Below are 14,744 nucleotides of genomic sequence, written 5' to 3'. Positions count from 1 at the left end.
ACCGGGACTAGAACCTGGTGTACTGGCGCCATAGGCGGAGGATTAGCCTAGTGAGCCGGGGCGCCAGCCAGGACATTCTCTTACGTTGCTACAACATGATTCAGTAAAACCGCTTCAGAGACATCTTTTGGGTGAAACAAATCAACACGATGCTGATTTGGCTAGCTATTATTTCTCTTTTATTAATAAAATCAGTACATCACCAAGAAGGGTACCCTTGGTTCCAACACAGCAGCATAGGCAGATCTTGGGTTTCTCACAGCACGTGTGAACCAGGCCCAGACAGAAAGCAAACACTGCGTTAAGCTGCATCTGTTAATAATAACGGTCACTAGCGACAAGTTCCAGCTGCTCTGAGCAAAGAGGTAAAGCTTCCGTGTGGCTGCCTCTGCCATTGGAAAGGTGGCCCTCGGGATGGACAGACGGTGCTTGTCCTCTTGGGCTTTCCACATCCAGCTCTCAGATCACAAATCATGCCACAGAGAGCAACGGCCACAGCTTAAGGAAACAAACACGTTGTCCTTAAAATGATAGCGTGAGACCCGGATGGAGTGAGGACACCGATTTTCCACTTCATGACAAGGTGAACAATCAGCCTTCCAAACTGCACATGGGAGTGTTTTGTGCAGGCTTCTTGTTAGCGTGTGCCGACTTATTAGAGAAAATTGCAGATTTTGTAGGGGGCTGGTTAAAATCGTCGGAGGTTAAAAGCAGAACCATAAAAGCTGAAGACATCAGAGATCACTTCTAAAAATAAAGCAACTGCTTTTTTCTTTCTAGAATCTTCAATTAGAAGCCATTTAAGGAAAAGATAATCGGCTCCAGAGACGTTTGAGCGTGAATTCTAAGTCCTCACTGGCAGTCCTGCTTTATGCGTTATCTTTGGGACGTTTCCAGACGTGTTCATCAATGGCTTTACCCCACATCTATCCATAGCGCCCTTCTGATGTCCCAAATACAAACACTAATTTTGAAACCAATACTGTGATGACTGTGGTAGTAACAAATCCCCAGTGAATGAATGCAGCTCTCCTAAAATGTAAACTTCCCTCTTTGCCTGCTGGTGACTTCCAGGAAGTGATCTCCAGTTGGGAGAATGTTCTGGATGCTTCTGCAACACCATGCAAGCAGGACCCAAAGCCTGGAGACGTCTACACACTTGTCTACACACTTGTCTACACAGAAAAGTCTACACAGTTCATCCAGGGGAAGAAACTAGATTTCACTGGTAAACTTTGTGGTTCACTACATGGGACAGTCTAATTTCCTAAAACCAAACACAGCTCAGTGACTGAGCAGGCCTTCACCTTGGACAAGATCATTGGAAGCTGGACTTGAAACCGATGGAGGATCCTGACCATGACTCAGGCATTCTCCCAGGAGCACCGGGAGCCTTCTTTTCTGTCTCTCCTTTCCTGGATAATCTCATGTGTTTCCATCCCTGAATCACGCCCCACACCTCTTTCTGAACTCCAGGTCCACATGTCCGCCTCTCCTCTCCACCTGCTACCTCCACTTGGAGGTCTCATTGGTCACTCAAACAGACCATGTCCGAAATGGGGCTCTTGGTTTCCTCTCCGAATCCGTTCCTGCACTGCTCCCCGTGGGAGCAACGGCACCCCAACCCACCCAGGGTCAACAGAACCCCGAGATCCCCTTACACTGCCTTCCTGTAATGTGAGTTTCAACAGAAGTGTGTGTGTCCAAAACATACCCGTCCCTCCCCTCTTTCTCCACTGCGGTCTCTCCAGCCCAATCTGCCCTCTCGGTCAGGATGACCCCTACGGACTGCCAACTGCGCCCCCTGCTCCCACTCCTGCGGCCCTGGCACTCGGTCTCCACAGAACAGCCAGGGCAAGAATTCAGACACCACTCACCCAAAGATGCCGCTCACCCACCGCTCACCCACTGCGACCTGGACTCTGACCAGGGTTTGTAGTTCTGACACACAGACGTGGTTAGGTAAGAAGTTAACACGAGAAAGAAGAAGCTGGGGATGGGGTACATGGAACCCCGTGTGCTACCCTTATTAACTCTGGTATAAATTTAAGATGATTCCGAATAAAAAGTTTATTTCAAAACTTTATCCTCAGGGCTGGTGCTGTGACGCAGCAGGTTAAAGCCCTAGTCTGCAGTGCTGGCATCCCATTTGGGCACTGGTTCGAGTCCTGGCTACTCCATTTGCGATCTGGCTCTCTGTTATGGCCTGGGAAAGCAGTGGAAATGGCCCAGGTCCTTGGGCCCCTGCACCTGTATGGGAAGCTCCACACTCCTGGCTTTGGATCATTGCAGCTCCGGCCACTGAGGCCATTTGAGGAGTGAACCAGCAGACAGAAGACTTCTCTCTCTCTCTCTGCCTCTCCATATCTCTGCCTTTCAAATAAATAAATAAATCTTAAAAAACAAAACAAATAAAAAACAACTCCATCATCATGTCACTCCTTTGGTTAAAGTCCTGGGATAACTTCCCACTGCACTAAAAGTTACTCTTTGCCATGGCCCCCTAGGTCCTCCATGATCTAGCTCCTGCAACTTTTCTTTTTTAATTAATTAATTTATTTGAAAGGCAGCATTATAGAGAGGGGGAGGAGACAGGGATCTTGCATCCACGGTGGAGTCACAGTGGCCCCTCCCACAACTCACTTCCTGCCAGTGTGCTTTCTCTGTCTCCTGCTGCTCGGGTCAATGGTTTTCTGGGATGTGTTAGCTGTGCCGGGGGCCAGGGCCTTTGCCCTTAGCGTGTCTGGATTAGTTTGCCTGGGCCGCGATCCCAAAATACCACAACGGCGGCGGCCCACACAACAGAATAGCTCTGAAGGCTGGGCGCCCAGATGGAGATGTCAGCAGGGTTGGTGTCTCCTGGGGGCTGCTTCCTCAGCTTGTGAATGGCCAGCTTCTCACGACGTCCTCACGCACACATCTGTGTGCTTATGACCCCGTGCCTCTTCACGCGTCCATCTGTTCCGGCCAGCCCCATTAGCGCCCACACGAATGGCTTCCTTTCCCTCAATCTCCTCCTCTGAGCCCTAGCTCCAACCACAGCCCCACGCTGAGGCCCTCCACATATGAGCCTGTGTGGCCGTGCTTGTGGTGGGGACGCGTCTCAGTGCGTGCCCGTCCCTTTATGTGGAAAGCCCTTGGGATGGCGGCTGTGTCCTACACTCACATCCACGTGGACTTGCCCTCCGAGAGGCCTTCCCGACCACCTGCTGCCGGCCGAGCCCCTGGGCACACGCTGCCACTGTCACTCCTCTGCTTGCCTGTCACCTGCTGTCCCTCACCCCATGTGTATGAGACACGGGACACTGGTCTGTCTTACCTACGGCTTTTTTTTTTTTTTTTTTTTTTTGAGAGTTAGAGTTATAGACAGTGAGAGGGAGAGAGAGAGAAAGGTCTTCTTTTTGTTGGTTCACTCCTCAAATGGCCGCAATGGCCGGAGCGGCACTGATCTGAAGCCAGGGCTAGGCGCTTCTTCCTGGTCTCCCATGCAGGTCAGGGGCCTGAGCACTTGGGCCATCTTCTACTGTTTTCCCAGCCCACAGCAGAGAGCTGGACTGGAAGAGGCGCAGCTGGGACTAGAACCGGTGCCCACATGGATGCTGGCGCTGCAGGCAGAGGATTAACCAAGTGAGCCATGGTGCTGGCTCCACCTACGGCCTTAACCCCAGTGCTTCTGATAGCACCTGGCATGTGGTGCACATGGCCGACTGACAATTCAGTCAGAGCCTCATTAAGCAATCATTGTGAGCACAGGTCTGACCGTGATGGACGCAGCCAACGTGTGTAGAGTACTGCGTGTTCTGGGCACTGCCTCCAGCTGAACCGACCTCCAGGAACCCGCATGTTTCCATCACGACTGTTCTATCTTCTTGATAAAGGAGCCGAGACTCCGAGTGGTTAAGGCAATTGCTATGGTCACGGAGCTGGAGCTTCAATCCTGAACTTGTTATTTCACCGAGAATGACGGCACTGTGTTCTCTCGCTACAACACAGGTGAACCAGGTAAACACGTAAACACATTCTAGAAATTTCTTTTTTTTTTTTTTGGACAGGCAGAGTGGACAGTGAGAGAGACAGAGAGAAAGGTCTTCCTTTGCCGTTGGTTCACCCTCCAATGGCCGCCGCGGCCGGCGCGCTGCGGCCAGCGCACCGCGCTGATCTAATGGCAGGAGCCAGGTACTTATCCTGGTCTCCCATGGGGTGCAGGGCCCAAGCACGTGGGCCATCCTCCACTGCACTCCCTGGCCACAGCAGAGAGCTGGCCTGGAAGAGGGGCAACCGGGACAGAATCTGGCACCCCGACCGGGACTAGAACCTGGTGTGCTGGCGCCACAAGGCGGAGGATTAGCCTAGTGAGCCGTGGCGCCGGCTATTCTAGAAATTTCTTCCAGGCACCCTCCAAGGGAGAGCTCTGGGAAAGTCAGAGCCTCATGCTTCCAGGAGCTGGGCGTTCCTCCCATCATCTCGGGTTCTGTGCTGAGGAATGGCAACCTTTGGCTAAGGAGAATATATACAGTGCCCTAAGGCCTTCTGACCGTGTGCGTCGGTGTGGGGTGGCGGTTAACCACCTGCTTTTTATCAACACTTCTATTTCCAGGAGTATGAAGAAGAGAAGACATTTGGAGAGCCTGGTTTCTTAAATCTGTCCTTAGCCTCATCACTCCTTAGATTCGCCTGCGGGTGCTTTAAACATCCCAATGCTAGGGGCTGGCGTTGTGGTACAGTAGAAACACACCTCCTGCAATGCCAGCATTCCATATCAGAGCACTGGTTTGAGTCCTGGCTGCTCCACTTCTGATCCAGCTCCCTGCTAACACACCTGGGCAGTGGAAGATGGCCCCAGAAAAGAGTTCCTGGCTCCTGGCTTCAACATGGCCCAGACCTGATTGTTGTGGCCCTTTGGAGAGTGAACCAGTGGATGCAAGATCTCTCTGTCTTTCTCCTCACTATGCTGTTCTACCTTTCAAGTTATACACATGTACACACACACACACACACACAATAAAAACAACAACCCAATGCTTGGATTTCACCCCAAATGAAACCAGAATCCTTGGAGGTGGCATAGTGATTGATAAACTTCCCAGGTGATTTTTAAAATATGCATTTATTCCTTTATTTGAAAGACTAAGAAAAGGAGAGGAGAGAGAGAGAGGGAGAGAAAGAGAGAGAAGACTCTTGTCCACTAGTTCACTCCTGAAATGCCTACAATGACTGGGAGGGCCAAAGCTGGGAGCCAGGAATTCCATCCCGATCTCTCACGTGGGTGGCAAGGACCCAATCACTTGAGCCATCACTGTTGCCTCCCAGGGTCTGTATCAGCTGGAAACTGGAGTTAGAATTCAGGGCTGGGGATCGAACCCAGGTGCCTGGATTTGGGACATGGGTGTTTTTTTTTTTTTTTTTTTTTTTTTTTTGACAGAGTTAGATAGTGTGAGAGAGAGAGAGACAGAAAGGTCTTCTTTCCATTGGTTCACCCCTCAAATGGCCGCTATGGCCAGAGCTATGCTGATCTGAAGCCAGGAGCGAGGTACTTCTTCCTGGTCTCCCATGTGGGTGCAGGCACCCAAGCACTTGGGCCATTCTCCACTGCCCTCCCGGGCCACAGCAGAGAGCTGGACTGGAAGAGGAGCAACCGGGACTAGAACCCGGAGCCCATATGGGATGCCGCAGGTGGAGGATTAACCAATTGAGTCACGGCACCGGCCCCCAGGACATGCGTGTCTTAACAGCTAGACCACCACAACCCAGGTGACTTGGGTATGCAGCCATGAATGAGAACCTCTGGTTTGGATCCTCACATGAGTAGGGATGGTGTATCCTATGTCCTGCTAGGCAATGCATCAGACCAGCCTGAGGGTGGACTCCCTTAAGCTGTGCACACTTCCAGGTGGAGAACCCAGCGTTCTGGATGGGAGTGTTACACCCTTCATGTGTTACACCCTTCATGGGATGGCTGGTTCAGACCAATGTGCATCCAGGTCCAAGCATGGTAAATCGAACTCCCAGGGGAGTGGGGCCCAGCCTGAGCCACTCAGGTGAGTGCAATGTGCAGTCAAGGTCAAGAGCCACTGCTTTGAGTGGTGCATGCTTTGTTTGGAAGAGGAAGTAAATGCCAGACTGTCCCTCATTAACCCCACAGAACACCAGTAGCCTGGCAGCAGGCGTCCCACACACACTCCTCCTTGAGCTGGGTCAGGAGGTGCTAAGCTCTGACTCTCCCGGGTCTAGATTTATGGCCTTGGACAAACAACAGAACCTTCCCCTGGCACTGTGCCGCCCTCCCCAGCACTAATTAAGTCCTAAGCAATTCTCATCAGTATGCACATAAAATAAATGGGCCTCAATTTAAGACAACTTCCCCACTGTGTCCTGGCTAATGTAATCACAGTTTGCAGGTTCCCACAATCATAAATACACGACTTTTATTTTTAACACAGAAGATATTTACATGTAGTCCCCCTGACACTTTTTGTTTTGTTTTACTAGACATCGGGTCATGTAAAAAATTACTTATTTGGTAATTGATAACAGGATAACAACATGCATTTTATTCAACCACTAATCAATATGACAATCACTAGTGCCTTTCAATTTAGTTATTACTTCTTATCATCATCACTTTCATTACATTTTTGGCAAGTAGGGGAAGAAACGGTGCAGAGGGCAGTGTGACGGATGGCGGTTGAATGATAAGCCAAAACGCCCAGAAAATGCAGACACAAACTGAGTTTATTAAGAAATTTGGCAACACGGTGAGACAGGAGACATCTCCACCACTGCACTACTGAGTAACTCTGCCTCCCACCCAAAACTCCACACTCAGCTCTGGACAGAAGAATTTGTCAACACATGCCATTGGCTTTTAAGGCTCTGGTTTGAATTCCTGGCTGATCAAAGCCACCTTTTAATAATTAAAGAATGATTAGCTAAGACTGTATTTCTCATGTTGAGATTTTGAAGCATTAGCAAGTGGGATGAAAAGCACCGATCCCCTCCCCTCCCTGGGTATCAACTTTTAACCAGCTGCATGACCACCTGCTGTGGCTGGGGATGCAAATTAGGAGGTGAACTTGCAGAGCAATCAAGTGGGGCCTCAGGAGCAAGATGTGGGGAGCAGAGCTGGGTAGAGGCTGGGGTGGGAGCCAGGGCAGAAATACATGGGGAGCCTCTCCAGGGCCACAAGAGGGCAGGGCTTGACCTCGGTCAGGTTGGCTGCAGGACACAGAGCTACGGAGCGGCCCTGTGGGCAATCCTTGAGGCAGCATGCTGGGGAGAGGGAGGCAAGGCAGGTGCATCAGCTGCTTTTCTGCCCACAAGCGCCCCATGGTTTAGTGCTTCTTTGCAGGCCTCAAAGAGGCTTGGCCCTTGCGGTGAGCAAGGGGGGATGTTGATTTGGCGCAGTCATGGATCCTGACACTAACTGGTGGACAATCTGTTTAAGTATATACTTTTAATTGATACATAATAATTGTCCGTATTTCTGGGGCATGGTGTGCTATTTCAGTCCATGTGTACAGTTAGTAATGATCACATCAGGGTGATCACCTCCAACGTTGATCATTTCTTTGTGCCTGCAGCATTCGACGCAATGTTTTGAATTCCTGGGAGAGCAGTGACCAGAACTTGGCAGCTGCTAAGAAGGGATTCGGGATAATAAATGAAATGAGCAGGGCACGAGCCAGACAATGACAGGGGTCCTGTTAGTCTCTAAGAAGCACAGGGCAGCCACAGGTCTCCTCTGTGCCTCTATGCACTGACAGCTGTTCCGAGTTAACCTGCAAGGACACAGCCATAGAGAGAGAGAGAAAGCAAAGCAATTGGCTTGGAAAGACTAAAAGACATTTTCCAAATGTACTCGAGGTGGGCGAAGGCACAGCGGGTAAGATGCCACTGGGATGTCCCACATTCCGTATCAGAGTGCCGGATTCAAGTCCCAGCTCAGCTTTCCATCCAGCTTCCTGCCAGCGTGCACCCTGGGAGGCAGCTGTGAGGACTTTAGTGCTTGCCCCCAGATAGGAAACTATCTACGTTGAGTTCCTGGTTCTTGATTTTGGCTCTGGCAGTTGTAGGCATTTGGCCAGTGAACCAACAGATGGGAGCTTGCTCTCCATGTATCTGTCTCTATTTCTCTAGTAAAAAAATTCTATTAGGGGCCAGGTTGTTGTTAAGCTGTGGCAATATCAGACTGCTGGGCTGAGTCCCGCTGCTCTGCTTCTGGTCTAGCTCTCTGCTGATGTGCCTCGGAGAGCAGGCTCAACTCTTTGAGCCAACACCTGCTGCCTTTCGGGTTCTGCATTAGCAGCAAGCCTTGGTTAGGAGTGGAAGCTGGCACCTGAACCCAGGCATGCCAACATGGGATGTGTGGCTATCTTAATCGCTTCTGTTTTTAGTCATTTGGTATGCTGGTCTTTGTCTGTCAGCTAACCTCTCAGTACCTACAGTGTGGGAAATGTGTCTGCATTTTTAACACCATATGCAGGTAACTCATACTGCGATATATTAATAGAAGCGGCTTGACACAGTTTGCTGTATCCCGAACCCGTGTCTTCCTTCACAAAGCTGGTGTGAATTGTAGTTCCCCACTGGGAATCACTCAAGCTCTACCCAGGCGGATGTTAGCTTGCAGGGGCCATCCAGTGTCCTTTGGGCCAGGCAGAATGACCTGAACAAAGTAGCAGGGGAACAGTCTGGATGCCAGCTCCCATAAACAGGGTCCTGGAGCAGGCCTCTCCTGGGAACGCCCTCTAACCTAGCCAGGTGGCTGCACTTGCAAGTTATCATTGCACTGACCGCACAAATACGCCATACCCCTTCTATCAGAACTTGATCTGCCCAGAGCAGGAATTCTCCAGATCTTTCTAGAAGACGTCAACACAAAGAGCATAGTGTAGGCCTAGTCAACATAGTCCCTCCCAGGGGGTTTCTTAGTTGTCCTCAGTGACTGCTGTCACACGGGAGCAGGTTTTCAGGGTGAGGGTGTTCCTGCGTCCTTGGACCTGGCTTCCTGGCTCCCTGGAGCCTCCCCACCCTCCTGCACGCTGTTTTGCATTCCCTTGGCTCAGCGAGGGCCCCAGGGGTGACCTTGCCAGGAAGCTCTCTTTCTTGCCCATTTTCACACAGTTCTAATTTCCATCACGTTCCGGGAATTCAAAGCCTGCCCACAGGGTCCAAGTTAATAGGCGAAGCCTTGCAGCTTCCAGATCTAGGCTCATGCCCAACGAAACCCAGTGAGGCGCTTGGTAGATTACAATGCTCACCCCCAAGACAAGGGAACTAAGAAGGGCAGGGCCCCAGCAGAAAGTATCTGCAGTAAAAGCCAGGTGAGGTGAAGGCTCTTATGCAATGTTAAAGAACCAAGTACTTGGCTAAAACATAGTATGAGTCAGCAAGCATCACGCGGTGGACATTTGCGGGGTGCACCTGCTTTTCTGTTGGGATATATGTGTGCAAGGGTATACAGGTGAACATGAGCAAAGTCTGAATAAACATATACAGTGTTCATGCACACAAGGGTACTTCAATATGTACATGGAAAAGGAAATTAAAAGAGAAGCTTATCTTGATGCCAAATTTTTTTGAAAGCCATGCAAACAAGGGATCTTGAAAATGTCTGTGGAAAACGCATAAAGAAAAAAAACTACAAGTGAATTTCAAATGTTTTTGCACCAAAATAAATTTACCTCTTTTTGAGAATGTTTGCTCTACTCATCTTTAAACATTTATTATTTATTTATTTATTTATTTATTCAAGGTTAGAGTGACACAGAGAGAGAGAAAGATCCTCCACCACTGGTTCATTCCCCAAACAGCTGAGACAGACGAGGCTGGGCCAGGCCAAAGCCAGGAGCCCAGAACTCCAGCAAGGACTCTCATGGGGGTGATAGGATTGCAAGTATCTGGGCCATCATCCACTGCCTCGTAGGATGTTGGGTTAGAAGTAGAGGCAGGACTTGATCCCAGGCCTTAATGGGATGCAGGCACTCCAAGCAGCAGCCTAACCCACTAGGCAACAATGCCCACCCTTGTTTACTTACTTTTTACGTATTTGAAAGGCAGAGACAAATACAATGATCTTCCATCTACTGGTTCACTCCCCAGATGCCTGCAAAGGCTAGGGCTGGGACACGCGGAAGCCAGGAGCCTGGAACTCAATCTGGGTCCCCCACAAGGGTGGCAGGGACCCAAGTACTCGGCCATCACCTGCTGCCTCCCAGGGTGGGTATTAGCAAGAAGCTGGAACAGGAGTGGAGCTGAGACTCTAACCCAGGCACAATGATACGAGATGGCGGCATCCCAAGGGAGGTCGTAATCCCTGTGCCAAAAGCCTGTCCCACACCCACCTTTTCATTCCATTCCATTTTCCCATGACCTTTATAAAGCACCCTGGTATATCTAATGGCATTCCTTTTTCCTGGTAAATATTAGTATCATTGACAGGACACACGCTCCATCCAACAATCAAAAACCAAAGCATGGAGTCCCAAGTCCCCCTCCCCCTCCCCACCTCCAGAAGCTACCATTCTAGAGATTTCTGCACAGAGCTCCCCAACCGTCCACACCAATAATGAGAAAGAAAAACAAAACCACAGGACAATTCCAAGGGACGCTCCGGGACCTAACGCCCAAGGACCAAGCGCCAGAACGTCTCTGCGACCCCAGGCACTGATCTTTGCTGCCACACGAGGACACCCAAGCGGCGAGCACGGAACGCAAGGAGGGGCTACTCACGCTGTCGTTGCTCCCCTTGTTGTCCTCGTACTTGGTTTCTATGTGAATGGAGAATTTCGGCAGGAAGGAGCACTGTGGAGAGAAAGCACACTTTCAGGACAGGGCGGCGCTGCCCCCTCTTCACGTGCTCCCGGGCAGCCTGCGCACGCCGCCCTGACCGTTTGGCAGGGGGCGCTGCTCTGGAACAGCTATGTTGAGGCGCTAAGTCGACGTCCAAACTCAGACAAGAAAAGCAGCCTTTGGGAGGGGGACACAACACCCATCCATCCACCCATCCATCCTTCTATCTATTTATCAATCATTCTATCTATCTATGTCATTCTATCATTTTCTATCTATCTATATCTATCATTCTATCTATTATTTTCTTTCTATCTATCAATCATTCTTTCTTTCTTTCTATCATTCTATCTATCTTTCTATCTATCTATCTATCTATCTATCTATCTATCTATCTATCTATCATTCTATCAATCATTTTTAACAGAACTCAGACCAGAAGAGAATAACTGACACTGGAAGTCAGGTCCCTCAAGAGGGAAACGAGGGCTGTTCAGAAAGTTCATGGAAGATGTGCATGAAAAAACTAGGGTGGATGTCAAATAATTTTTTGCAGCAAAATAAACTTCTTCCAATGCAGCTTTTCCACAAGCTTTCTGAAGTGCTCTTGAGCGTTTCTGTGGGAGAGGCAAACCCATGCAACAGAGGTCGCCTAGGAGCTCACTTCTGGGGGGCAGCTGCCACTGCAGGATGCTTGGGGACCCGACTTTAACTTTTACGTTAATATGCACATGGCAGCAGGGGCCCGACCTGGGAGTTACGATGCCTACATCTCACACAGGAGTAGCTGGTGTGATGCTGGCCTCCTGCTCCCGACTCCAGCTTCCTGCTAATGCAGACCCTGCGAGGGTCTGTACTGGGCTCAGTGGCTGGGTGCCTGCCACCTCCACAGGAGACCTGCATTGAGCTCCCAGCTCCCAGCTTTGGTGCTGGCCCAGCCCCTGCTGCTGCTGTGGGCATTTGGAGTAAAACCAGCAGATGGGCACTCTCCTCTGTGTCTGCCCATCTCTGTTTCTCACATCAATCCAAAAACAAAAAAACCTTTCATGTCAGCCTCCTACAAAAATATTTTAAAAAATAAATATTCATTTAAAGTTAGGGAGGTAGGATAGAACTCGAAGATCATAGATCATTGGCATCGGACAGACCCAGCTTCTTCGCCTGCACGAGGAGAGAAACCCCAAATGTAGCAGTGCCCTCGTGTTGCCATCCTGCTGAGTCAACCTCTCCACACCCCATGGATCCGAAGAGCAGCTTGAGAGGAGAATTCTGCCGGGTGTTGGTAGTCACGCCCCCGCGGGCGCCGAGTGAACATTAGCTTCCTTGGCTACCAGACACTGGATTGAAAGCTAATGGACAAAATGACCCGGCAACTCCCCTGAGAGCTGCAGGTAGCGGGGAAATGAGACATCAGCCTGAGCGGCTCATAGTGCGAAGAGGCTGGGTTCTCTGTGTATTTACCCAACACCCAGAGTGGGGCTCTCTCCACCAGGCCCGCTTGAGACGCTTTCAAGTTCTAGGTCATTTCTTCCCTGCAGCAAGCCCGGGGTGGGGGTGCTACCATCACCCCCGCCTCCCGGATGAGGAGCAGAGGAGACACGGGGAGGGTCGGCGTGTGGCCCACCCTCACAAAGCACTGGGTCTTAGAGTCGGGATTGAAAACCAAGTGGCCACTAACCCCACTGGTTCTCAAAGTGGGGTCCCTACACCAGCAGCATCGGTGTCACCCCGACACTTGTTACAAATGCCAATTCTCGGGCTGGCGCCACAGCTCAATAGACTAATCCTCCGCCTAACGGCGCCGGCACACCAGGTTCTAGTCCCGGTCGGGGCGCCAGATTCTGTCCCGGTTGCCCCTCTTCCAGGCCAGCTCTCTGCTGTGGCCAGGGAGTGCAGTGGAGGATGGCCCAAGTCCTTGGGCCCTGCACCCCATGGGAGACCAGGAGAAGCACTTGGCTCCTGGCATCGGATCAGCGGTATGCCGGCCGCAGCACGCCGGCCACGGCAGCCACTGGAGGGTGAACCAACGGCAAAAGGAAGACCTTTCTCTTTGTCTCTCTCTCACTGTCCACTTTGTCTGTAAAAAAAAAAAAAAAAAAAAGCCAATTCTCAGGCCCGACCCCAGGCCCACAGAGGTGGGGTCCAGCCAGCTCTCCAGGGCAGGCTCTGACACATGCCTGAGCTGGAAAATCACACCTACACTGTGCCCGGGAGGGAACCAGAGACAGCCACCTGTTCTGAAATCCTGAAGTCCACACACACCCACCATCCCTAGCCCAGCCGAGACCCCGGGGCCCTCTGAGCAATAATGCTCCTGGCATCACACACCTGTGCGCGTTCGACGCTTGTCTGTCCTCATCCGAGTGAAACAAGCAACGTGAACCATGACTAAGGGGACAGAAACAATCGATGCCTGGCAGTGCCTCTGTGCGTTCATTAACACCTTGGCCGCGGCCGCCTCTCAACCCTCACACTCCCGGGACCACTGCCCTCACACCACCGCCGGCGCTTCTAAGGAGGGGCTGCTCATCTCCAGCGGGACCCCTGGCGGGCTCGGATCCCGGGTAGAGCTTGGATGGGCACGAGACCCTTTCCCAGGAACCCTTTCACAAATAACAGGGCCGTGGGGAGGTCGACTTTGTACCCTGTAACCGCGGATTCGTGCACAGGTCAATTCGGGGGTGAGGGGAGGTGGTGAGTAGCACTGTGCAGAGCAGAAGTGGATCTGGGGGTGCTGGGGCAGAGCTCGCTGTATGGGTTCAACCTATAAGCTACTTGGTCAAAACAAATGAATGTTAGCATTTGGGTATTAAACCCAAATATCAAATGCAAAACTCTCATGCAAATGAGCAGATGTTATTATTTTTGAGTCAAGGGCTTAGGTTATTTTCATATCGGAATGGCAACCCTGCCCCAGGGCTGGGAGTGCACCTGCCCTTGGCGAGGCAGTGGGACAAGTGGGGCCAGACGGGCCCACGTGCTCCCCTGGCAGGTGGTTTGGGACTCCTAACCCCCTTGGCTTCTCTGCTGGGCCCCTGGGTGTGCTGCCATCTCAAGTTAAAATCAGAAAGATGTATCTGTGACTTCCTGCATTCCCAGGCCTGTCCCTAAAATCCTTCCAGTGAGATGTCCAGCTGAAGATTCACTTCTGCAGGGTGGGAATTCGATGGTGTGGTGAAGGCACCAATTGGAACGCCTGCATCTCACGTCCCACATCGGAGTACCTGGGTTCGAATCTCAGTTCTGCTTCCAATTCCAGTTTCCTGTTAATGTGCACCCTGAGAGGCAGCTGTGTGGGGCTCAAATACGTGGGTCCCTGCACCCGCGTGAGAGACACAGATTGAGGTCTAGGCTCCTGTCTTTGGCCTGGCCCAGCCCTGGCTGTTGTAGGCATTTGTGGGGAGTAAACCAGGGGACGGAAGCTCTCTATTTGTCTCTGTCCCTTTGCCTGTCAAGTAAATGAGTAGATGAGTATTTTTTTTTTTTTAAGATTTATTTGTTTGAAAGACAGAGTTATAGAGAGAGGTACAGATAGAGAGAGAGGTCTTCCATCTGCTGGTTTATTCCCCAGAGGGCTGCAACGACCAGAGCTGTGCCAATCTGAAGCCAGGAGCCAGGAGCTTTTTCTGGGTCTCCCACGTAGGTGCAGGGGCCCAAGGACCTGGGCCATCTTCTACTGCTTTCCCTGGCCATAGCAGAGAGCTAGATCAGAAGTGGAACAGCCAGGACTAGAACCGGTACCCAAATGGGATGCCGGCGCTTCAGGTCAGGGCTTTAACTCACTGCACCACAGAGCCAGCCCCGATGAATATCTGATTTTATTTTTATTTTTAGATTTATTTATTTATTTGTTTGGCAGGTAGAGTTACAGACAGTGAGAGAGAGACAGAGAGAAAGGTCTTCCTTCCATTGGTTCACCCCTCAAATGGCCGCTATGGCTGGAACTGTGCCGA

The 14,744-nt window shown here is 51.0% G+C and overlaps 1 protein-coding gene across 4 annotated transcripts in view; it reads right to left on the bottom strand.

Moving 5' to 3' along the window:
* The window catches only part of PITPNC1 (phosphatidylinositol transfer protein cytoplasmic 1), a 280,327-nt gene that overhangs the window by 93,849 nt on the left and 171,734 nt on the right, over positions 1–14,744 (bottom strand). For all 4 annotated transcript variants that reach the window (XM_089316776.1, XM_089316773.1, XM_070060433.2 and 1 more), the window contains one exon: positions 10,732–10,803. In XM_089316776.1, the coding sequence (XP_089172902.1) occupies positions 10,732–10,803 (72 nt within the window). The remainder of the gene's footprint in view (positions 1–10,731; positions 10,804–14,744) is intronic.

The sequence above is a fragment of the Oryctolagus cuniculus genome, chromosome 17 (assembly GCF_051225735.1).
Source record: "Oryctolagus cuniculus isolate XC-2025 breed Fujian yellow rabbit chromosome 17, ASM5122573v1, whole genome shotgun sequence".
Taxonomy (NCBI): domain Eukaryota; kingdom Metazoa; phylum Chordata; class Mammalia; order Lagomorpha; family Leporidae; genus Oryctolagus; species Oryctolagus cuniculus.
Note: the sequence above shows the minus strand (reverse complement) of the source record. Positions and strands in the feature narration are given on the sequence as shown.